Source organism: Pseudopipra pipra, chromosome 1, assembly GCF_036250125.1.
Source record: "Pseudopipra pipra isolate bDixPip1 chromosome 1, bDixPip1.hap1, whole genome shotgun sequence".
NCBI lineage: Eukaryota > Metazoa > Chordata > Aves > Passeriformes > Pipridae > Pseudopipra > Pseudopipra pipra.
Genome location: NC_087549.1, coordinates 449454 through 473804, shown reverse-complemented (window position 1 = coordinate 473804; position 24351 = coordinate 449454). Strand labels below are relative to the sequence as shown.

The window sequence follows — 24351 nt, the reverse complement described above, 5'->3', positions numbered from 1 at the left end:
AAATGAATTCCTTTGCTCACTGTTGAGTATTGAAAAGCTCCTGCTCTGCAAACTGGGCTTGCAGAACAGTTTCAGCCCTTGTGGTTCATGAACAGGATCAGTTCTGGGCTCGGTCCCAAGTCCCCAGGTTTGGTTCCAAATGTCACTCGGTCCCCCTGGGACAAGAACAGTGGCACACACGGACTCAACAGCCCTGCACAAGGCCAGGAGTGGGGGGGAAATATCCTTGAGAGCACTGCTGCATTTCAAAAAGAAGTCAGTCATATCAACTCTGTAAAAAATAAAAAAGAGAAGCCAAAATAAATAACTGTAGACAGGGTATTAAACACCTGGAGAATACCAATAAGAAAAAAAATAAGAATAAAGGCATCTATTTGAAGTACAAAGAGTTTGGGAGACACCATTTGTTTGCCATGAAGCCTTTTTGTCAATTATTTTGTTGGCTCTTCTATAGTTAGAATCCCAACCTTACCCTCCCACAAAAAGCAGAAAACCTCTTCAGAGAGTTAGGAGACAGAGTCAGTTTGGATTAATGGGCAGAATATCCCTGGAGACAAAATAAAGCAGAGAAAATAACCCCATCCTCACCAGCAGAGCTGCCTCCCCACTGCCTGCCCCTGGAGACTTGCTCTGGGGGTGACCAAGCCTGAAGTCTCCTGCCTAGTCCTGGGCAATACTTCCTGGGGACCACAGCACCTCTGAGTTCCTAAAAATATCACAGGTTGGGCAGGTGCTTGGATTTTGTCTGGATTAACTCCCCCCTTCCTTTCCATGTGCTGCACTACTCACTCTAATGGTGCTTGTACTCCCTGACCCATTCCCTCCCCCATCCAACCATCCCTTGTGCCCTCTCTGACAAGGACAGTGGGTCCAGGTGTTCTGCCACGCTCCCAGGGCACAGGGGGGGACTGTGGAGCCACCCTCGAGGGGGGAAACGTGCCCAGGGAAAGGGAACTGCCCCCAGTGTTCCCCAGCACAAGGCACCCTTGGAAATATCCCCTGCAATGGGACACTCAGGACAGCAACAAGCACTGCACGAGGCTGCTCTGGCACAGCACCAATTTTAGCCTCAGCTTTCCTCTGGACCACTTCACTTTGTTTGCCACCTCATCCTGCAGTCAGAACTTGCTGTCCTTGCAACCTTTCAGGGTGACCATAAATCACAGAGGCCTCTGCTCCAGCACCCACAAGGGCCTGAACCATCTGACAGGATCCATTTTCCCAGGGAATTCAAAGCTCCACCTGAGGACCAGGGTCTTTTCTCACCCATCCCTGTGCTGGAGCTTGGCCTCCATCTCACTCTGCTCTCAGTTCTCTCCATGGTTGAACACTGGCAGCCCTGGCCCTGGGTGGAGCCCCATCCTGATCCCATCCCTCCTGGCCCCGGAACCGCTGGCTCAGCAATGGGGGGCCCTCCATTGCCAAGGGCACGGGCCCGGCGGGGCTCACGGGGGGAGCAGGAGGTCGAAGGGCTCCAGCCCTCCTGCTACAACCTTCCACCACCACAGCCAACAGAGGAGCCTCTCCAGCCCTGCCTCCCAAGGCATCCTCAACAAACCCAGCCCAGCTCCACAGGACAAACTGCTCCCTGTCTGCCCAGTCCAGTCTAATCCCAGAGGCTCCCAGGTCATGCAGAACAACTGCCCAGGGGATCAGAGACCCCAGTCCATCTCTCCCTAGCACAGGTTTGGGTGAGTTTGGCAAACAGACAAACTGAGGAATTCCCCAATGTTTTCCCAGTTTAACCCCTGTCACACCAATCACCTTAACACTGCCAGTCCTTAATTCTCCCTCTCTTGGGTTAAGGACTGAGCAAGTTGGACCTGTGTCTGACCAGGACAGGTGCAAACCAAATGCTGGGGACTGGAACACACACCTGGCACTCCTGCAGCTCTTAGAATTACATTCAAGAGAAAACAGCCAATTGGACCCTCACTGCTCATTTCTTAATCCCAATCCCACACTTCTTTGGCACTTGGAGCACCACTTTTATCACCCAATTACAGCCCATTAGAGAGCTCCATGTCTAGCAGGGACAGGGACCCCTGGGATACTCTCAGCAATGCCTGAATCCATTGCAGGGACCTTGCTTTGAGCTCCCCAGGGCCGGGCACCCCGAGGATCTCCCCGAATAATCCTTTCGGTGCGCGCTGGAGTCCTCAGGGTGCCCCAACCCGGGGGGCACCAACAGCACTGTCCCTCCAGGGGCCCAATTTGGTCCCAAGGCTTCAATGGACAGCCCAAAAGGCATTTCCAGAGGCCTTCTTTGGAACCCACCAACGGGTACGGGGAGGAAGCCACAAGAAGGCCTCATTTCTAAAGGCAGGGGGATCTTGCCTCTGTCCCAGACCGGTCCGGGGATCTGAGGCCCTTCCCGAGAAAATCTCGGTGCCGGCGTGAAGGGCCAGAGATCCCTTGGAGCCACAGGAGAGCAGGCACAGAGTCCCTCCTGGGGGCCAATTTTCCTGCCTGAAATCAGCTCTTCAAAGAAGCCTCTAAGATTCAGCTGGTGAGTTTTAGAAGCCAGGCATTCCTATACACTGTGAGATATTTTAAGGTTTATCTGACTGAAAAGCATAAAGCTTTTATCATGGACACCTGACCTCCCACAGAGAGTTCCTTTCCCCTTTCAGTACAAAGTTATTTTCATGGAATCACTCAATAGGAAGTGCCCAGGAACCCCAGACTGTGCTTTTCAGAACAGAAAATAAACAGAAGAAAGGAGTTTTGCACAAGTGTAACATCCTCCAGAACAGACCTGACTTTAGTTTTACCCTTTGTGTTCAAATATTCCATAGAAAAGCTCCAGCAGGAGAGCTGGCCCATTCCCAAGAGTATCCTGGAAGTCCCTTTCACGAGGGCTGTAGGAAAATCGCAGTTGTACAAGTCCCTTGTGCCTGCAGATGCCTGGGGATCCTCTTCATCTGCCTCGTGCTCTCCCAACAGCAGAAAGGGTGCTGAGACAGGAGCAAGGAAACCTTTAGCATAAAGCTGGGAAGGAATCTAAAGCTTCCTTTCCTGGGAGCTTTGTGAAGTCTGCAGACGAGAAAGAAAAAATTTGCATCTCCTTTGGTACAGGTGTCAACAGAGGCTGAGACTTTTTGCCTTTTTCAGACAACTGTACCCTTTTTGGCTCCCTGGCAGCTCCAATGGCACCAGAACCCCCTTCCTGCACACCCACGGCTGTCACACACAGGCACCCACACACCTTTGCTCCAGCCCACACGTGGCCAACATTTCCTCACCCTGGACATCCCAAGGGGAGTATTTTTGCTAGAGAGCACAGCAACCTCCCTGTCCTTGCAAACTGCCTCCCTGCAAAAAAGGAATCGTTTCTCCTGGACACTTCCCCCACAGTCAAGGTCTTTTCAAACTGCTGTCGTGCCACCAAACCTGCTCAGGGTCCCTCCCAGCTTCTGCCTGTCCTTGCATTTAAAGGCACGGGCACATTCTACCTTCCAACAGCAAACCCAGCTCCTCCCTGGCAGTATAAGCCCTGCTCTTACCTGGACAGACTCCCGGGCTCGGCACAGCTGTGGCTCATGGAGCAGCTTCCCAAGGCCCTTCTCTCTCCCCGCAGGAAGCACAACTCGCCTCCGCCCCAGGGGAAACCACGAGTGAGGCTGCAAATGGACACAGAACGAGCAAAAAGCATTAACGCAGCACAAAAAAACCAAGTTAAAGCAGTCTTTGCCTCATAACCCTGCACGGGGAAAGGGCTTGGAATTCCAAAGCAAAACCCGAGACACCCAGAGAGCACCAGCCCCGCAGCCCTGCCACGGCTCCCCTGGGGTCACCCGGCAGGGAAGGGGCTTACCCGGCCCCCGCTGCCCAGCACAAGGCGCCCCTAAACGCCCCCCGGCTCCCCCGGTCCACAAACCCAGCGGCCAAGGCGCTCTCCCCTCCGCAGCCCGGGCAGCAGCGGGGCCGCGCCCTCAGCCCTCACACACAACCGCCCGCACCTGCCCCGCCGGCCCTTTATACCGCGGGCCGGCAGCGCTGCCCAATCAGCACTCGAGCGCCTCCGCCCAATCCCAGCCCGCCTGGCCCTGCCCGCTCAGCCCGCTCAGCCCGGCCCCGCCCCTCGGCGCGGCCCCGCCCCCCGTTCTCTCCGCGCGGCTCCCGCCGGGGCCGGGGAAGGGCGGTGGGAGCTCCGCGGTCACGGCCCGGCCGGGAGCTCTCCCGGGACAAGGGGAGCGAGGCGGGCAGCGGGGACGGCAGAGTTCTTGGGGGCGGGCAGGGCGGGGCCGAGCGGCGGGGCCGGCGCGAGCCGGGGGGCGGGCCTGGGCGGGTCGAGGGGCGGGGCCGGCGCGATCCCGCGGCGCTTCGCTCTGGGCTCTGGGGCTGTTCCGGCTGGTTTTGGGTGCGGGTTTGGGGCACTGCGCACACCCTGCCCTGGTCACAGCCCCGCCCCAGCTCGCTGCACTCCCCGCACCCCTTGCTCAGCTCCGCGGGGATTTGTGCCTCCTCCGAAGGTGGCAAATGTCTGCAAAGCCAGTCGGGAAGCCAGAGAGCTGCAGCCCCCGGGCCCCGCCGCGGCTTCCCCGCCCTCCCCCGGCCCCTCCCGCCCGTCCCGCCCCGCAGCGCCGCTCCCGCTGCCGCCCTCGAACCCAAGGAACGAACCCCCCAGCACAGGCCGGTCCCTCCCCGGCAGCCTCGGCAGCGCCGGGAGCGGCCGCAGCCCCCAACGCCGGGCGGGGCGCGCCGGGAGGGGCCGCGCGGGGCGGGGGCGGGTCCCGCGGCTGCGACCCCGCGGGGAAGGGACCCCCGGGCCGGCCCCGTCCGGCACCGCCGCTGGCCCTGATCGGCCACCGCCCCTCGCCCACAGTTTTAACATTAGAGAGCCAAGTTTAATCCCGAGCGCCGCAAGCTCCCACGTGCAGGGCATTTCCATAGACTTGTTATTTTTCTCTTTTTAATGACCACGTTGCTAAAGTCAGGGAAATACAATCAACATTCCCTAAACACCATCACTTCTACATCCACCTGCGATCAGGGGCCGATGGGCAGCAGCCTGCCCTGGACGGGCTGCAGGGATGGTGAGAAGGCCACTGTTCCCCAGGTTTGAAGGACTCTGGCCATGATCCCTGGCCCGTGGACAGAAAGCCCAGAGCCAACGGGAACTCCAGCCAGCTGCAGGCAGATGTTACTCCATCCCCATGCCGGGGGTGGGGACGAAGGTGCCCTTCCCCGTTCGGAAGTGGAAGTCGTCCCCTGTGCAGAGCCTGCTCTGATCCTCGGCCTCGTGGGAGCCAATTCCCTTGTCCCAGCCCACTTCCTGCAGAGAAGAAAGGGAAAGATTGCACATAAGGGAGACATTCTTCCCTGGGAGGGTGGGGAGGTGGCCTGGCACAGAGAAGCTGTGGCTGCCCCATCCCTGCAAGTGGCCAAGGCCAGGCTGGATGTCTATTAGAAGGTGTCCCTGCCTGTGACAGGGGATGGAAGGAGATGATCCCTGAGATCCTTTCCAACCCAAACCACTCCAGGATCCCCGGATGATTCCACACTCTCTCTCTGCATTTATTTGGCATCATTTCCTCTCAAAAACAACATCTCCAATTTAGTTGATTGCTAAAGCCATCATTTTAAAATCATCCCAGGAATCAAAAGGGACTGGAAAACACACACAAATCATTCCTGCACCCACCAAATCTTTAGGAATTGGAACCCGATTCCCTCATTTCTCTCCTTGTTCTTCTTGCCTGGAAAACCTGATGATCCCCACTGGCTATTTTTAGGCTGCTTTTCTTCCACAGCTCCTTTCTCCCGGCTGAAACCTCCTGGCACGTTCAGGGCTTATCTGGAGGGAAGCCCCTCTGAAGTATTTCCTCTCGTGGCAATTCTGTGGGATGAAGAAGTAAAAAAAGCACGTCAAGAGCTCCTTCTCCCCCCTTCCTTCACAAACACCCTCCCAGTTTGTCCTTGGCAGCTCCATCCCCCCGGCACCCGCACCCGACGCTTCGGCTCCGCTGGCAAAGGGACAGCAAGTGCACAAGCAAGTTCAGTGCTGGGCAGGGGCTCCCTGGGGAACGGCACTTCAGTGCTTTAGTCCGTGGCCTTTCCTGCTGCCCTCCCTCCCGGAGGCAGAGGATGACCCGGCCCTTGTTTCTCCCACGCTACCCAAGAGACACAGCAAGCAAAGCAGAGGGACTGCACTCCCAGCTTTTCTTACCTGCAGGCACACAGCAGGTTGGACATAAAAGCCACGGGGTTAGTCCTGCCAGAGGCGTCCGGCACACCCACGGCGACCGAAGGGAAAGAGGGAGCCTGGGAACACGGAGTAAAAGACACTTTAATTAGGAGTACACTGAGCAATAGCCAGGTCATTCTCACAGACAGCTTCACTGTCCAGTCACACAAAAAGCACTGACCTACCAGGGCCTCAGTTAGGATGGTTCCTGACGCTGACACCTCTGTTTGCCCCGGGAGATCAAGAAGAACATCCCTGGGAAGAAGTCACCCCCAACAGCAAAAAGGGAAAAGTAATGAAGCACGGGGTCCTCTTCTGACTAGATTGCCACCAGCATTCCATAGCAAATGCCACGACTATTCTGTTACAGACGAGAAAACCCTGTTCTCCCAAACAAACAGCGAGGAGATTTATGGGCACGCCTGGAAATTTCCTGTGAGGAACTTTTTGTAACTAAGGAGCAGGTGCTATCTTGAGTTGAAGGCATCGATTTGACAGACACTTAGTACAGCAAACTCTTCAGCAGAGCAATTAATTGCTGCCTATTTGAACAGCAGGGGAGAGAAAATGACAGTCGAAGGGAAGACAAGAAAAGCAGAACTGCAATCAGCAGACTTTTCTTCCATCTCTCCCCAGAAAGTCGTGTTTCTCTGTTCTAATAATTCCATGCCCTTTTCTACATGAAACTTACACCAAGGCTGAAAAAACAACTAGAAAACACGGAGAGAAGCTTTTTAGAATTTCACGTGATTTTCCCAAACCGACCCCAGAAAAGCAGAACTCGGTAGAATGTACTCACCTCGAGGCCTTTGGTCTTTTTTTCCATAAGCTTCGTCACCTGATTGAAAAAGCAGAGCAGACTCGGTATTTAGGCTCACAACAGGAAAACTTCCCCTTCATTTCCTAAAAGAAACTACATTAATTTGCACAGCTGCAGGCGCGTCTCCAGCTGTTAAAGCCTTTCAGCTTTTCAGAGGGTGAGAATGCCCTGCTAGGGAAGGCTGAAAAATGCTCGGAGCCTGCCCAGGTCAAAGAGCCCCTCGATTTTGTCTGTGTTCCAGTCCCTGGCTAAAGAAAGGGCAGAAGAAGCGCAGCTGTTGCTTGCCTTTTCCCTCAGAGGTTTTGCCAGGCGCCGGGCCAGCCCGGGCACTGCGGGGGAAGGCCGGCAGCGCCCAAACCCCGCCGCTTTCCCGGGGGCGTCGCTTGCGAGAGCGCCCCCGAGCGCCGGGCCCTGCCTCACAGTCGCCGCCTGGCGGACACGGCCGGGAGCGGCACTGCAGCCGCGCCCCCCCCCCCCCACACCTTGGCGAGACCCGCGGCGCCTTTCGCGAGTACGGGCCTTTCCTCCCTAAAACCTGCCCTTGCCTAGGAAAAGCTGAGCAGTTCACAGAGTTACTGTTTCCACCCCAGCTTCCCAAAGGATTTCTCTCTCCCGGCAGCACAGACAGGGTCCCCGAGGCAGCGCACACCCTCCCCGCGGGGGGGTGTGGTGCGTGTGCAATGCCAGGGCACATCCGAACCTGGCCCTGCGGCGACACGCAGGTGCAAGTTTCTCCGCAGAGGCGAGAAACTTGCCTGTCGCTTCCCCTGCCTGCAGTCCCCGATGGCCGCGGGAGAGGCAGAAGAGCGGCCGCGCCTTCCCGCCGCGCCCAGCTTACCCCGGGGACGATCTCCGTCGGATCTGCCGCCGTGGGTCGCTTCCGGGGGGGGAAGGCGGCGGCGCAGCACCGCCAGAATCTCCGGGGCACCGCGGGACCGAGCGAGGCAGGGGCGGGGGCGGGAGCGGGAGCGGGGGGGGGAGCGGAGCGGAGCGGGGCGAGCGGGCGGCGCGGCGTGCGTGCCTGCCTGGGGTCCTCGCGCGCCGCGGCGCCGAGACAGGGCTGCCCGCGCCGGTGCCTGCCGCCGCCCACGAACCTGCCGCCCGCGTCCGGCGCCGCCGAGCGCCCCGCCCCGTCCTCACAGCGGGAAGCGGCGCGGCGAGACGGCGCTGCGGGCGCGGGGCGGGGGTCCGGGTGGCGGCGGAGGTCAGGCAACAGGAAAGACGCCTCTCTGAGGCGAGGGGGGGGGCCTCTCGCCGCCACCTTTAGTGTGGCCTCGGCTAAGTTCCTGTCCTGGTGGCGCCATCTTGAGTGTGGCGTCGAGGCGAACTTCCGGGCCGGGGCCGCCATCTTTAGTGTGGTCGTTCCGGTCTTGGCGGCGCCATTTTTACTGTGGGCTTGGCGGACTTCCGGGCCGGGCCGCCATCTTTAGTGTGGTCGTTCCGATCCTGGCGGCGCCATCTTTACTGTGGGCTTGGCGGACTTCCGGACTGGGGCCTTGGAGGACTTCCTGTCGCTCTCTACTTCCGGTGACCGAGTTTACCCAAATTAGCGTCCCTCCTCACTAATTTCTGCGCTTTCACCCCAAAAAAATCTTCATGTTATTCCCACCACACACACCCCGGGAGAGACGGGAGACCGCGAGTCACGCCCTGCCGCCGGAACCGGCCCTTAACTCGAGCAGGGAGCGCTGCACCGGCACGAGAGCCACTGCGCATGCGTCGCAGGTCCCTCTCCTGGCTACCCTTTCTTACCACGTGATCGCCGGCGTCTTGCCAACGACTGCGCATGCGCCGACGTCGCCGCCTCGGCTCCCCCCCCACTCCACCGCCCGACCGCCCGGCTTCGCTTTCTTACTGCGGCTCCCCCTCCGCTTTTTCGGCTCCCTGGGCTTCCCTCACCCACATTTTGGGGTCCCCTTCTCACATTTTTGGGGTGATGACCCCGCAATTTACGGTTCGGGGGGGGGGGAGGAGAGGAAACGGGGTGCCCAAGAAGGGTTTTTTTGGTTTGTTTTTTTTTTTCTCTTTTATTTCATTTTCATTTTATTTCCTTTTTAGGTTTTTTACCTTTTTTTTTATTATTTTCTTTTGTTTTTTATATTTCCTTTTTTATTTCGTTTATTTTTTATTCTCTTTATTTTTCATTTTCTCTCCCAGTGCTCCCCAGTAACACCCAGTGCTCCCCAACAACCCACAGTAACACCCAGTGCTCCCCAGTGCACCCCAGTAACACCCAGTGCTCCTCAACAACCCCCAGTAACACCCAGTGCTCCCCAGTAAACACCCAGTGCTCCCCAACAAACCCCAGTAACACCCAGTGCTCCCCACAAATTGGCCCAAAACCGACCCAAATCCCCCCAAAAGCTGACCCAAAACTGACCCCAAAACCTGACCAAAATCATCCCAAAAGCTGACCAAAAACTGACCCAAATCACCCCAAACAGTGACCCCAAATCACCCCAAAAACTGACCCAAATCATCCCCCAAACTGACCCAAAACTCTGCATTTATTTGGCATCATTTCCTCTCAAAAACAACATCTCCAATTTAGTTGATTGCTAAAGCCATCATTTTAAAATCATCTCAGGAATCAAAAGGGACTGGAAAACACACACAAATCATTCCTGCACCCACCAAAGCATTAGCAATTGGAACCCGATTCCCTCATCTCCGTCCTTATTTTTCCTGGCTGGAAAACCTGATGATCCCCACTGGCTATTTTTAGTCTGCTTTTCTTCCACAGCTCCTTTCTCCCGGCTGAAACCTCCTGGCATATTCAGGGCTTATCTGGAGGGAAGCCCCTCTGAGGTATTTCCTCTCGTGGCAATTCTGTGGGATGAAGAAGTAAAAAAAGCACGTCAAGAGCTCCTTCTCCCCCCTTCCTTCACAAACACCCTCCCAGTTTGTCCTTGGCAGCTCCATCCCCCCGGCACCCGCACCCGACGCTTCGGCTCCGCTGGCAAAGGGACAGCAAGTGCACAAGCAAGTTCAGTGCTGGGCAGGGGCTCCCTGGGGAACGGCACTTCAGTGCTTTAGTCCGTGGCCTTTCCTGCTGCCCTCCCTCCCGGAGGCAGAGGATGACCCGGCCCTTGTTTCTCCCACGCTCGCAGACCCAGGTCCTGCTCCTTTGGCCCCACTTTTCTTGGCAGACCCGGCCTCATTTTCCAGGGTCCCCAGGAAACTTCTGCACTTGACCCATTGCTAAGTGTAGAGCACAGGGCAAGGGAAGGACAAATTTCTCGGCACCCACCCCCTGGAATTTTCCTTCTCCGCAGCACGCTCCCGTTCCCGCTGTCTCTGGAGGGGCCCGCACGAGTCCTCCTTCTCCCAGCACCTCAGAGGATGTCCTTTTCACCCAGGTCCTGCTTACCGGCGTCCAACAAAACACGCTGACAACATTTTTCAGGATGCCAGTGGAGAGATATTAGAGCACACTGCCCAGGGAAGCTGAGCCTGCCCCTGGATCCCTGCAAGTGTTCCAGGCCAGGCTGGACGGGACTCGGAGCAACCGGGGACAGTGGAAGGTGTCCCTGCCCACGGAAGACAGGCTGGCCTTTGAAGGTCCCCTTCAAACCAAATCGCTCTGGGATTCCCCTCCAAAATCACTACCAAAGGGACACAGCAAGCAAAGCAGAGGGACTGCACTCCCAGCTTTTCTTACCTGCAGGCACACACAGCACAGCACGTTGGACATAAAAGCCCCGGGGTTAGTCCTGCCAGAGGCGTCCGGCACAGTGTCCACGTCGACCGAAGGGAAAGAGGGAGCCTGGGAACACGGAGTAAAAGACACTTTAATTAGGAGTACACCGAGCACCAGCCAGGTCATTCACACAGCTTCACTGTCCAGTCATACAAAAAGCACTCACCGAGGCCTCAGGTAGGATGCTTCCTGACACTGATCAGGTGAATACCTCCCCGCAAGCCCGCTCCGCTCCTGCCAGGCACTGGGGCTCACCCAGGGGGGCTTTGCCAGCACCCAGTGGAAATTAAAATTACAGCCCTGATCTGGAAATTCAAATTACAGGCCGGCAGGACCGCTCCTGGCCAAGGCCACCGGTCCCTGCAAGTCAGACCACTGACCACCCGGGGCTGGGGATTTTCGGGGGCACGCTTCCAGCTTTTATTCTCCAGAGACTCCAGTTCTTCCTGGCACCCCTTGCCAGAAAGTCTTCCCCTGCTGGAAGAGGTCACTTTAGTCTTTCGAGGGGCCAGATTGCCAAAGCCCGGCCGGTCCATTCCCACGAGGAAAGGTAGCTTTGTCTCGGACAGGATGCTGAGGGGGGAGACACAAAATAAAAGTTTAATTTAAAACAACTGCCGAGAAGAGAAAGCAATTCAAACATAAGGCAGACGAGGCTTGTGCAAAACCCAATACATTTGACTTCAAAGGAGAATTATTTCCCTCTGCACCTAACAGAATGTCATCTTCCCCCAGGTCCTGCTTCCCATCCTCGAACAAAACACGCTGACAAAATTTTTCACCATGACAGTGGAAAGCTATTAGAGCACACTGCACAGGGAAGCTGAGCCTGCCCCTGGATCCCTGGAAGTGTTCCAGGCCAGGCTGGACGGGACTTGGAGCATCCAACTGGGGATGAGAGGGGAAGGTGTCCCTGCCCACGGAAGACAGGGCGGCCTTTGAAGGTCTCCTTCAAACCAAATCGCTCTCTCATTCCCCTCCGAAATAACTCCCAAAGAGACACAGCAATCAAAGCAGAGGGACTGCACTCCCAGCTTTTCTTACCTGTAGGCACACAGCATGTTGGACATAAAAGCCACAGGGTTAGTCCTGCCAGAGGTGTCCGGCACATCCACGGCGACCGAAGGGAAAGAGAAAGCCTGGGAACACGGAGTAAAAGACACTTTAATTAGGAGTACACCGAGCACCAGCCAGGTCATTCCCACAGCTTCACTGTCCAGTCACACAAAAAGCACTCACCGAGGCCTCAGTTAGGATGGTTCCTGACGCTGACCAGGTGAACACCTCCCTGCAAGCCCGCTCCGCTCCTGCCAGGCACTGGGGCTCACCCAGGGGGGATTTTCCAAGCATCCAATGGAAATTAAAATTACAGGCTGAGCAAAGGCGCTTCCCGCAGGACCGCTGCTGGCCAAGGCCACCGGTCCGTGCAAGTCAGACCACTGACCACCCGGGGCTGGGGATTTTCGGGGGCACGCTTCCAGCTTTTATTCTCCAGGGACTCCAGTTCTTCCTGGCACCCCTTGCTTCAGTCTTCCCCTGCTGGAAGAGGTCACTTTAGTCTTTCGAGGGGCCAGATTGCCAAAGCCCGGCCGGTCCATTCCCACGAGGAAAGGTAGCTTTGTCTCGGACAGGATGCTGAGGGGGGAGACACAAAATAAAAGTTTAATTTAAAACAACTGCCGAGAATAGAAAGCAATTCAAACATAAGGCAGACGAGACTCGTGCAAAACCCAATACATTTGACTTCAAAGGAGAATTATTTCCCTCTGCACCTCAGAGAACACAATTTTTTACCCCGGTCCCGCTTACCATCGTCGCACAAAAGGTGCTGACAACATTTTTCCTGATGCCAGTGGAGAGCTATTAGAGCACACCGCACAGGGAACCCGAGGCTGCCCCTGGATCCCTGCAAGTGTTCCAGGCCAGGCTGGATGGGACTTGGAGCATCCAGCCGGGGATGAGAGTGGAAGGTGCCCCTGCCCACGGAAGGCAGGGTGCCCTTTAAAGGTCCCCTTCAAACCAAATCGCTCTCTCATTGCCCTCCGAAACAACTCCCAAAGGGACACAGCAACCAAAGCAGAGGGACTGCACTCCCAGCTTTTCTTACCTGCAGGTTCACAGCACAGCACGCTGGACATAAAAGCCACGGGGTTAGTCCTGCCAGAGGCGTCCGGCACAGTGTCCACGGCGACCGAAGGGAAAGAGGGAGCCTGGGAACACGGAGTAAAAGACACTTTAATTAGGAGTACACTGAGCAATAGCCAGGTCATTCCCACAGGCAGCTTCGCTGTGCAGTCCCACAAAAAGCTCCGACTCCAGACTGAAGCTGGCAGCCTTGGGGCACCGCTCGGGAGCTCCCTTTAGAAAATAAAAGACACGACAATCCAATGTATTTTTGGGGTATTTTTAACTTTATTTTTTATTTTAGAAAGCCTGGCAGAAGTCACCGAGGCGCTGCAAAGGCTGCCAGGATTATTTTCATTAGAATGCATTTTTTGTTGTATTTTTAAATTTTATTTTTCTTTTTATTTTAATTTTAAATTTTGTTATTATTCTCATTAAAGGCTGTGTAAGGAGGCCACACCCCCCCGGCCAAGAGCCTTTCCTGTGACATTATCATTTGCTCCAAGGCCTCTTTGAAAGCTGATCTTGGGTGGGAGTGCAAATAATTACAGAAGTATTGTTTAAAGCCAAAAACCTGTGCATCAGCACATTTCCAGAGACCAGTGTTAACAGGAGGCTCCTACCAATACAATCCATACCCTCATTGCTCTTGGAGTTTTCATACTTCAGTCCACACCACAGGCTCTTAAGACTTCAAATTCTAAGATCCTCAGAGTAGAGACTGCCACAGAAAGCACATGGATAAGTAATGCTTCCAACAGGCTACACAGAACAAATTTCTGAAAAAGAACAATGCAAACCCAGCCCAAACAAACACACTGCTAATGGTTATTGCCACACTAAGCACAGAGACACACAATGCATTAGTCCATCCTAGTTTGACAAGCTTGTCCAAAGCAGCATCTTAAAGCAATCTGCAAGCATTCTCTATAAAAATCCTTCACTATCAGCTCAGCAGCCAGGGGAAAGCCTGCAGTTAAGTTTATTTCCTCCCCGCCTCCCAAAATAGCTTTTGCATTAACCAAAAAAACCTCTTTTCCTGAGATCTTTTTCCATGTGCTTCTCTCAGGCAGAATACATTCCTAATTTCTAATTTTTCATCTATTTGGCTAGTTTTCCCATCATGCACACTGTGTCCTTGGAGTAACATTACCAAGTGAGGAAAAGCATTACTTTTGATAGAAATAAGACTCTTCATCCTAAAACGCTGAATTAAAGCGTACCCACTAGACACATGAAAATGCTGCAAAGAATTAATACATAAAACAGTTTATTTTCCACTCCAAGAGATCTCACAAACTTACCAGAAACAAGCTTTAAAATAAAAGACTGCCTGGTAAAGCATACGTCTACCCCTCAAAAAGAGATGGAGACTTCTTCAGACAAGATGTGCTTCTTGATAAACACTGCTGAAGGTGAAAATCCATTTACATTTAATGCTACCCCATTTGGGGTTGCAGTTCAGTAAATACTTTCTCTCCCATAGAAACTCCTCCCATTAATGAGCAGCTTTGCCTTAACAAGGATTTGAGGACTTTGGCTTATTACAATATACCATATACTGTTTCACTGTGCACAATACAGGGAAACCAGCTGAAACTCTAGTAGGCACTTTCCATCTCTCCTAAAAACCAGAGAGAAGCAGTGCCTTAGGACATCCAAAGAATGGGAGGCGAGCTAAGAGATGGCACGGGGTTCGTTTGCATCAGAAGGGTTCCACTGGTCATGCCAAGCTGCTTCTGAAGTGTCTCAGGATTCAAGTTCCTTCAGCACAGTGCCAGAAAGCTGCCGATTCCTGGCAGCAGAGATCTTCCTGTATTTGTATATGAAAGCCTCTGTCTTCCCAAGACTAACCCCATAGACACCATCCGGCACCAGAGACCCAAAATGTGTCTGGCTGCTGCTGAGAAAGGATTCTCCAGCACCATCTGCCACAGAGGAAGGATTCTCATCAACACTTGGGGCTTTTGCAGTGGCTGTTTCACTGGTGCCATCAGCAGTGGCCTCAGGAGAGTCACTTCCAGCACACGAGGTCAAGCCGTCCATGCGCTTCCGGAGATCCTGGCTCAGCAGCAATACAATGGTCCCTCCGACACGGAGCACTCTGGCAATTGCAGGAAAAACAAAGGTTAGTGTTCATCCCACCTGGCATTCCTTTGCCTGAGCAGAACTCCACACTGCTGACACTTCAGCTGCCACTTGCACTCAATAAAACACCCGAGTGTCGTGACTCAACCCGGGAAGCTACACCTCCAAATGGAACCTAAATTCCCTATCTTCACACCTCTTCCTAAACGGGAGAGAACAGGGTGAAATGGGAGAAATGGCACCATTGTGGCATTTCCACCAAACCCTAAGCATGTCAAAGCCACACGTACCTTTCCATTTCCTGGAGAATATCCGGTAGGAGCTGGGCATCATTCGTGACCTTGAACTTCTTCCCAAATGGAATATCCGAAATCACAGTGTCAAAGCTTTCTGAAGGCAACGGCAGGGCTGCAGAAGAAAGGCAGGTCTTTACCTCTGACTGTCTGAAAAATGCAAAGCAGCTATGACCCCATTCCCCTTTTAGAACACTGCCAGCTCTTTTGTGGGTTATGCACCCAGATTCACACTCCTGCTGCACTTGCCCTCACAAACAGCACTACCAGTCTGCAGACTGGGAAGAGACAAATGCATGACAGCATGGTTTAGTTTGCACATTCTGTGTTACTGGTGATGTTTGTCCCAACATAAGTCTTTGAATAGGGCACTGCATGGTCCCAAACTGCTTCTCAACACACAGTACATTTTAAATGTAAAATGCAAAATGCAAAAGAAGCTTGGGAGCACTTCACTTAGTGCAGATGTTCAAATGCACACATATGAATGGCAAGGAACCACATTAAATTCCTCTTCAACCTCCTTTTCTCCCCCCAAGAATCTGGTTACACCCAAAATCACTTGGCATTGTCAGAGGTGGTGTTTTTGGAGTCTTTCCAGAGTTTCTGCACCCCAGGAACAGTCAGTTCTGACCACGATGAAGCACCACAACCTGTGGTGATAAAGATCAGCCACAAACAAGGCTGTGCTGGCCAGAGCATAGCCAGCATGTTCGAGTAGAAAACTATGGGTCCTCCTTTCATCAGGGTGCTCAAAACTGATGGGACAAGGCCATGAGCAATGTGACACAGCTTTGGAGTGAGCCCAACTCTCAGCAGACAACAGGACCAAAGACCTCCACAGTTCCTTCTCACCTAAACCCTGCTGTGATTCTATGTCAACTTTTCCAGAACTAGCTGGAGATGTTTCCTGGACCATCCTTGTATCAACACTTGAAGCACAACAATTTTTATAACAATTTTGTCTGCAAAAACATAAGGATGAATCACCCACAGCCCTCCTCAAGATGTGCAGAAATAACAGCTTCTGAACAGTGATGAAGACACCAATTACTTGTTCAGTGTTAGAAAACCTGACACCTAAGTACCTTCCATTATCCTAGAAGCCAAACTCAAACACAGCTTTTAAGAAATAAACCTATATTCTTATAAAAAATAAATAATATTTCTTATCTTCTGCTAAGAAATATCGCAAGGACAAAAAATATGCATACTTGATCACCCATGCACAGGGATTGCCTGTCATGAATTTCATACAGGGATAATTTAGCCTTAGGCTTTGATGTCCATAATATGGTCAAAGAATTATTACCTTCTCTACAGATCAGGCTGTGGATTAAGAGCAGATTCACTCCTACAGGAGAAAGGCACCATCATGCTGACTTTGTTCTTACCACAGTTCCCAGGAGCAGGCAGCAAGGTAGGGAGAACAAATAATTATCCTTTCACTAGCACTAGAGTCAATGCTCAGCTATTTGTTGGGAGTTGGCTCTACAACATATCACCTCAAGAGGACCTAATCACCTGTATAATCCCAGAACCACAAAAAATTTCTCTTGGAAAGCCTACAGACATACCTTTCACCGAAGCTTTAAGCAACTCAATCTTATCCATTAAGCCTGCAGTTCTAATATTCACATCTGCACCCTCTAACTGTGAATCACTTATATCAGCACCCCAGTAACAGGCTTCCTGTTCAGAGAGAGAGAGAGAAAAGTAATTTTGTTAACACTCAGGTTATTTATTTTCTAAGCCCTTCTCAGCATTGCCTTGTTGCATAGCTCTTGCAACCATTGTGTACCATTACACAGAGCAACTCCCAGCTCAGGAGGAATGGGATAAGTATGTGCTGTCTTCACTCCTTTGATGTTCTGGTCTGCTCAAGACACTTGTAACTTCCAGAAATATCAAGGTTATGTCCTAACAGCAAGAGCCCAGCTGGCACAGCTGTCTCTAATGCTGCCAACTAACTGCAGGGCCACGCTGACTCCTGCAGTCCCCAGAAGCCCAGGCAGCATCAGAAGTCCATGGCTGCCTCACATGAACCCTGCAGTGTAAACCCAGTGCTCCCCAGTCTGCAGGACGTGGTTTCACATTCCTGTACAGGAATGTTTGTACTAACACCCTTTCAGCAGCTGCCTAGAAAGATCAGTTTGGTTTCACCTTTCCAGTGATGGACTTTGGCACAACTGATCCAGAGAAAACTCTGTGCCATAACCACCAGCTGTCCTGCAAAGGCCCAGTCAGCTGCAGCTGGGATACTTACAGGCCACTCTTTGGCAGCCTCCAGCAGTATTGTTCCTAGCCCGCACATGGGATCCAGCACAAAGGCACCAGCCTATAAAACAAAGGGGTTATTGCATCCCAAGCAAGACAGATTCCTCCCTCAGGACAAAGGTATCTCAAGGATGTACATATTCCCACTGAATCTAGCACAGGTAACAATTATTGCTGGTTTACCAGGCCAAACTCGCTTCTAAGAGAATATAGTAAAAAGCATCAATAACTTCACTACAGACAGTGCTTCAAGGTATCCAGCCCTGAGGTGCTATTCAGGGGCAAACATTACAAGTTGTCTGCAGACAGACATTGGTACCAAATTAATCTGTGGAAATAAATCACATTTGCTCCTGTTCTCCCTTGGGAAACAACTATAAACAAGGTTTGAAGTCTGTACAGTGAAAAAAATCTTGCCACTTAGACATGTATTTGCATAAGGAACAACAGCTCTGCTGAGAAGGACCTGGAATTACAGCAGACACCTTGCTGAACAGCAGGTGATGGCACACTGACCACAGATAAGGCAAACCCTGTCCTCATCATTAGAGGGTGGGGCATTAAAATCCTCACACTCCTACAAAGCCTCCAGCTCCAGCCCTGATGAGCAGCACCCCCCTTTTCCTTCCTTCAGGATTCCATATCTTTGCCAGGAACATTCACTGACACGGATTTCGGCCAGAGATGCCATGGCCCAGGCAACTGTTGAGCGCAGTCCTGCTGTTCTGATATACTCTCTGTTTGCCAATGGAAGCCTGCAAACAGAAAAAAAAATCCGTGTAAGGTAACGGTAGAACCCCCCAGAAAAGCCCATGTAATAGCAAAGAACAAATGAACTGGAAAGATCTGCAGAGAGACTGAAACCAGAGTCCGCTTTAAACCATAACTCGCTGCAGAGTCTGGCCCGTGTCCTCACATAGATTCCAGGCAGATCAAAAGACTAATGTGACAATCCAGTGAATATCAAACTAGAAGATGGACACAGTGGACAGCAAGACTATTTACAAATCCTGCCTGTTCTGATACTGTCAAAACAAATCTGGTGAGGAGAATGCCTACCTGAAAAGAGGAATCCCCACCACAGAGTGAATGTCATTAAGATGTACAAAGATCTAAAAGAGAAAAAAAAAAAAAAATTTAAACTCTCAACCTGACATGACAATAGCTTTAACTCATTTAAACCAGACACAATTGTTTCTACAAACTTCCAATCCTAGTTTTTAAGAACAAAAATGCATACGTTCGGCAATTATGATTAATTGGAAGAAATCCCACTAGATAATCTGAATGCCACTTTAAAGAGGATTTAATGCTTAAGCAAGCTGGAAGGGGATTTTGTCAGCCAGAAATCCATCAACAAGCACTTGAATTTATAATGGAACCCATTTTCCAGTGTGGAAATTTGTAATAATGAATCCATTTATTCTAAGTGGTAGAATATTATTCACTATATACTTAACAATTCACATACCCCCCTCATTTAAATAAAAATATATTAAAAACAAACAAACAAACAAACCCCAACACTCACAGTGGAGCCAGTAAGCGACATTACAGATGGAAGGTAAACCTGAGTAATCCTTCCAGAAACACAGACAGCTCAAAGAAATTCTGCTGCTGCCACACAGGGAGCATCCCAAAAGAAGACTGAGCTCCCCAAGCACGACTTGCATGACTACAATCCCTGCCCCCAGGAAGTCCAGAGGAAAATATGATGCTGTTGAAAAATTCTAGTCCTCAGCACCTGAATGAACAAACTCTGGGCAAGATTCAGAGCAAAATCTGGGCAAGAACAGGAGCTCTATCTAAGCCTCAACAAAGCTGTACATAATGCTCAGCCCAGGAAAACCAGCCCCAGTTTTTGCAGGTCTCAGATCTCCCAGCATTAGTGCTGAGAGCAGCTTCCACAGGCCAGACACAAGGATGGAGAAACAGCTTGTCAAGAGCAACGAGTCCCTTCCAAGGTCTTCAGGAGCCTGCACCATCGAGGGTGTACCAAGCAAGCTGCTTGTCAAGGACAGGCCCAGGGGGAGGTTCTTCCACAAATGGCATTCTCAGGTCTAGCTCCCCAAGAACGTGCCCTTGCTGCTTGCTCTCTTCCCCTACAGAGGCTAAACCAGGTGCCCCACAGCTCAGGTGATCTCCATTTGCAGGGAGTCAGAATCCAGCAGTCTGTAAGAGTGCCAGATCCTGAGACAGCTCCTGTACAGATCCTTCCCCTCACGTGCAGGCCCATGCAGCCAGGCTGGGTTTATTTTAGTGCTCTGGAAAGCACACACACAGGGGCTATAGACACTCCTTGCTCAGTGCTGTTGAGTGATTTCCAGTTAAATTCAGTGGCAGAAAGACGACCGGGAAGAGGCCACAGTCCCCATACAAAGGGAGCAGAGAACAAAAGATGTCCTGGGCACTTTGGGAAGCACCACCAGGCTGTCTGGCAGACAAGCACCACTACCTCGAGGTCAGGGTCCCGCAGATCAGCACGCCACCCACACTGCTTCATGAGTGCTATGCCAATGGCTCTTCCGATCTCCTGCAAGGAGGAAGAACAATCACAGGCAATAAAAATGACAGAACTGCCAACCGTGACTGCACAACTCAGAAATCCCATGGAAAAGAACCAGTCTCTCTTTATCCCTAGGAGAACAATTCACACAAAGACCAGAAGAGGCACAAGAGGGCAGAGCAGGTGAGTGAGGGGCAAAGCAAATATACCACAGGACAAACGACCATTACCCAACTGGAGTGTGGGAGGCTGGAGATCAAGTCCTGCCCAAGTCACAACAAAAGTTGCCACGGTTTCAGAATTCTAAATCACATACACAAAATATTTCCCAAGGCTCTAAATCACATTACTCAACAGAAAACCTGTGAATGCACAGCCACAACTCAAAATTTTAATGCTTTCATTACACCTAGAAAGCTCTGACTATCTTCAGAGTATGAGAGTTCAAACACACAAATTTGCTGGGAGGCTCATGTGTCCCACCTCTAGTGGTACTAGGTAGCACTAAAAGTACTAGTTTTAGTAGGAAAAAAAATCTAAACTACTGTTAGCTTCAAGTAAGAAAAAATTGCAAGTTCTGGCTTTTGCCCCTTCTCCACTGCCACAACTGAGAGGAGTCTGGCTCCACAGTTCTTGCAGTGGCCCTTTAAGTAGCTGTAAACTTATCCGATCACTCCTCAGCCTTGAGGCCCAGCTACCTCAACCTCGTCCCTTTGCTTATTCTCAATAAAAGGTATAGATCTGAAAAACGTTCAGGACAGTCGTGTCCAGAAATTAACAACAGCCTTTGTATTTCCACTTGTTTAAGGTAAACGCAGGTTAAGGGCTTTTTGAGAAAATACAGAAAAGGCTTACATCAGTTTGTTATTCTAGAACATGACACTGCTCACCTTTGCTAAATTCTTTTAAAACACAGACACTTCAGCATACCTGTGAAGTCAGTATTTTGGCAATTGCTCCACTACAACGACAAGACACTCTGAAACTGAAGCTAAGCTGTTCATTTGCAGGACAGTTCTCTCCACTGTCTTTGGAAGGGTCTTCTGAGGAAGCGCTGCTCTCAGTCCGACACTCCTGATCACTGATTCTCTCTGGCACCACACCCCTCTCTCCAGCTTCCACCTGACATTCCTCAGACACAACGTCTCTCTCTTGTTCCGTTTTCTGCCTTTTACTTGCAGTATTTGTCTCTTCTTCTGACTTTCTCTTCAGAGCCAATGGGTTTTCTTGAGCGACATCACCTTTTTTCCCCTCATGTCCATGAAGGTTTCTCCAAACAGAGATAATATCCAACCAATATCTTGGTTCCTCAATTACAAGGCTTTTAATCTCATGTAGCATTTTCCCTGGAAGAAAAAAGCAGTTTTGTGCTAAGTAGTTCAGTCTCAGCATTTGATTTTTCTACAGACTGAGAACAGCTGTTAACAGAGACTGTGTTCAGACTTCCTTAATGTGTGAATCCAGGAACCAGCAGCAAACACCACAGGCACAGCTGAGCTCTCAGCACTCACGTGCCCACCAGCAGACACACAGGCATCCCTCCGATTACAAGCTCTGCACATCCAAGATTAAATCATGCAAGGGATGAATTCTGCACAAAAACTCAACAGCTCTAGAAAACCACACGACCTCTGAGAATCATTCCCAGGGACAGAGGACCAGCCTACCACGCCATCCTCCCCAGAGAGCACTTGGTCTAGGATTAAGACATGTATGACACTTTCCAAGATTGAAAGACAGATATAAACATGAATTACTTTGATTCAGCTCAAGCAAGAAGCCACATGTTTATTCTTTCAGAAAGGAAACCCCTCCTCACATTCATCAACCTGCCTTCAATCCTGCAACACACACTTACACTTACATGTGTGGGCAGTCCTCCTGAGCTAGCTACAAGACAGACACAAGCAATACAGAAGCCAGTTCACCTAAATACCTCAAACCAGGTCATGAGGAATAATAAAAAAAAAAAGGTCTTCCTAGTTCTCACTCAAAATTTTAGAACCATGGCCAAATTTGATCCTCAAAGCTGAAGGATATCAGTGATCTCCCAAATAAAAACCCACCAGCAGGCAGATATCAATCCATCTAACTTGACATTCTTATTCCAACACTGACAGAGAATATGACCCAAGTAGCTCAGATTTACAAGGAATCTGTGTATTGAACAAGTGATACAGGATATAGGCCTGTATCCACTTTGTCTAACAGAAAATGAGTTACTGTTAAAATGAACACAAGGGATGCAGAACTGGACTTTGGTTTCTGGGTGAGGTGTTTCTCTTATGGGAGTGGGTGGGGTGGCGGCAGTTCTTACATATACACATTCACTGCCAGCAGAATGTAGGCTGGAAGGTATCTATTGAAAACATTTGAAAAGCCCTTTTCAGGTTAAAAGAAGATATTGAAAACATACCTGAGTGGAAGACACTTCAGAATCGATTATTGTCAATTAGAACTACAGCCATCAGTAAAAAGATACATACCTCAAATATAAGTTTTATTACTAGGACTCGAACCGGGGCTTCCCGTTCCCGCGCAAGCCGCGCCGGGCCGTACCTTTGTTTCCAGACACTGCCAGCGGGCTGTGCTTCTTCAGCAGCAGGAACAGCCGCTCCCCCGACCGCAGCTTCCTCAGCTCGCCCGGTCCCGCGGCCGCGCTGAAAAACACCTTTCCCGAGACGCAGTCCACCTGCGGGGAGAGCACCCCCGGAGCCGCCGGGAAGCTGAGGGTGAGCCCCTCGCGCAGCCCCGGGGTGGCGGGGGGACACGGCCCCGGGCGGGGGGGACACGGCCCCGGGCGGGGGGGACACGGCCCCGGGCGGGGGGACACGGCCCCGGGCGGCTCCCCCCGCCCGCGGTGCAGAGGCCCTTCCGACCGCGACCGGGCCCGGCCCCGCGGGGCCCGCGGGCGGCTCCAGGGCGTGGAACGCACGCGGCCGCGCTGCCCGCCCGGCTGGGCTCGGGCTCCGGCTCCAGCTCCCCGCTCACCTCCGTGGCGCCGAGCCGCGCCCGCACCTCCCGCGCCAGGAAGGGCTCGAGCCCGCGGCCCGCCGTGCAGAAGTACCGCCCGAGCCCACACGGCGACATCTCGGCGCGCCCAGCCCTGCCCGGCGGGGCCTCCCCAGGGCCGGGATCCCGCACCCTGCCCTGCCCGGCGGGGCCTCCCCAGGGCCGGTATCCCGCACCCAGCCCTGCCCGGCGGGGCCTCCCCAGGGCCGGTATCCCGCACCCTGCCCTGCCCTGCCCTGCCCTGCCCGGCGGGGCCTCCCCGGGGGCGGGATCCCGCACCCTGCCCTGCCCGGCGGGGCCTCCCCGGGGGCGGGATCCCGCACCCTGCCCTGCCCGGCGGGGCCTCCCCAGGGCCGGTATCCCGCACCCTGCCCTGCCCTGCCCTGCCCGGCGGGGCCTCCCCGGGGGCGGGATCCCGCACCCTGCCCTGCCCGGCGGGGCCTCCCCGGGGGCGGGATCCCGCACCCTGCCCTGCCCGGCGGGGCCTCCCCGGGGGCGGGATCCCGGGGGCGGCGCCCCGGCAGCGGCAGCCGCGGAGAACGGGATTTAAAAGTGCCTGATCTATTTATACGTATCTTGCGATCGCTCTCTTAATTTCTTGTTGTCAGATAACTGGTACAGCTTGTCAGCCTGTAAGTAAAATCAAATTCAAACCAATTTTTCAGCATACTCAGTATCAGATCATTGTAATTTCCCTACAATTTAGTTTCTGAGCTTCCACTTCCAAGACTGTTTAATTTATTTTTACTTTTTAAAAACACAAGCATTAATTTCCTTTTTCAAGATTTGAAACTTGATTATAGGAAGAAGTTTAAACTGGACATGTATATTGGAACAATAATTATAAATGGCTGAATATTTTAACAGTGTTTGAAATTTTAATAACTACTCTCAGGAACACAGTTATTGCTATTTGGGGACTTAAAAATAAAATGAACCAACCGGAAGGCACAGACAGAACTGTTCCAATGGTGAAAGTTAAACAGATACAAACCAGCATTTCACCTACAATTAATCCTTCTGCATTTGAACACTCTTCAAGTTATCTATAGATTTCTCTTCCAGGCAACTACATGACATTTACGTGGAGATATGGATTTAAATGGCTGACTGTGGAACACACGGCTTTTCCACTCTGGAAATTCTTTCTTGAAATGTTCCAGCTGCTCCTCCTGCAATATATTTGGTTGTTCAGGATTTAAGTCAAATATCCTGAAAAAATGAGAAAAAACCCCGATCATTATAAACTGACACTTCACAGAAATGTAGACTAGATGAAGCAACTGGGGTTTTTTTTCCCATGCTAGAGTAAAATTAGGCACCAGCAAGTCTATAAAACCA

At 52.1% G+C, this 24351-nt stretch overlaps 1 protein-coding gene across 3 annotated transcripts; it reads right to left on the bottom strand.

Annotated features, from left to right (window-relative positions):
- Window positions 1-4895: 4895 nt before the first annotated feature.
- Window positions 4896-23209, bottom strand: THUMPD2 (THUMP domain containing 2). 3 transcript variants are annotated; one of them, XM_064678915.1, is made up of 16 exons: window positions 22990-23209; window positions 22558-22690; window positions 20929-21344; window positions 19948-20025; window positions 18552-18604; window positions 18160-18247; window positions 17482-17553; window positions 16793-16907; window positions 15213-15330; window positions 14139-14938; window positions 12818-13555; window positions 11950-12345; window positions 11755-11849; window positions 10877-11283; window positions 6173-6267; window positions 4896-5278 (listed from the first exon to the last, which is right to left on the bottom strand). In XM_064678915.1, the coding sequence occupies exons 1-10, from the start codon at window positions 23086-23088 to the stop codon at window positions 14584-14586; spliced, it is 1527 nt and encodes a 508-aa protein (XP_064534985.1). In that variant the 5' UTR covers window positions 23089-23209; the 3' UTR covers window positions 4896-5278; window positions 6173-6267; window positions 10877-11283; window positions 11755-11849; window positions 11950-12345; window positions 12818-13555; window positions 14139-14583. The 3 variants fall into 3 exon arrangements, with proteins under 3 accessions (XP_064534985.1, XP_064490427.1, XP_064490493.1); XM_064634357.1 differs by lacking the exon at window positions 4896-5278 and adding an exon at window positions 5560-5842 and having other exon boundaries at window positions 12818-14938; XM_064634423.1 differs by lacking the exons at window positions 4896-5278; window positions 6173-6267; window positions 10877-11283; window positions 11755-11849; window positions 11950-12345 and adding an exon at window positions 5560-5842 and having other exon boundaries at window positions 12818-14938.
- Between the last annotated feature and the right edge of the window lie 1142 nt (window positions 23210-24351).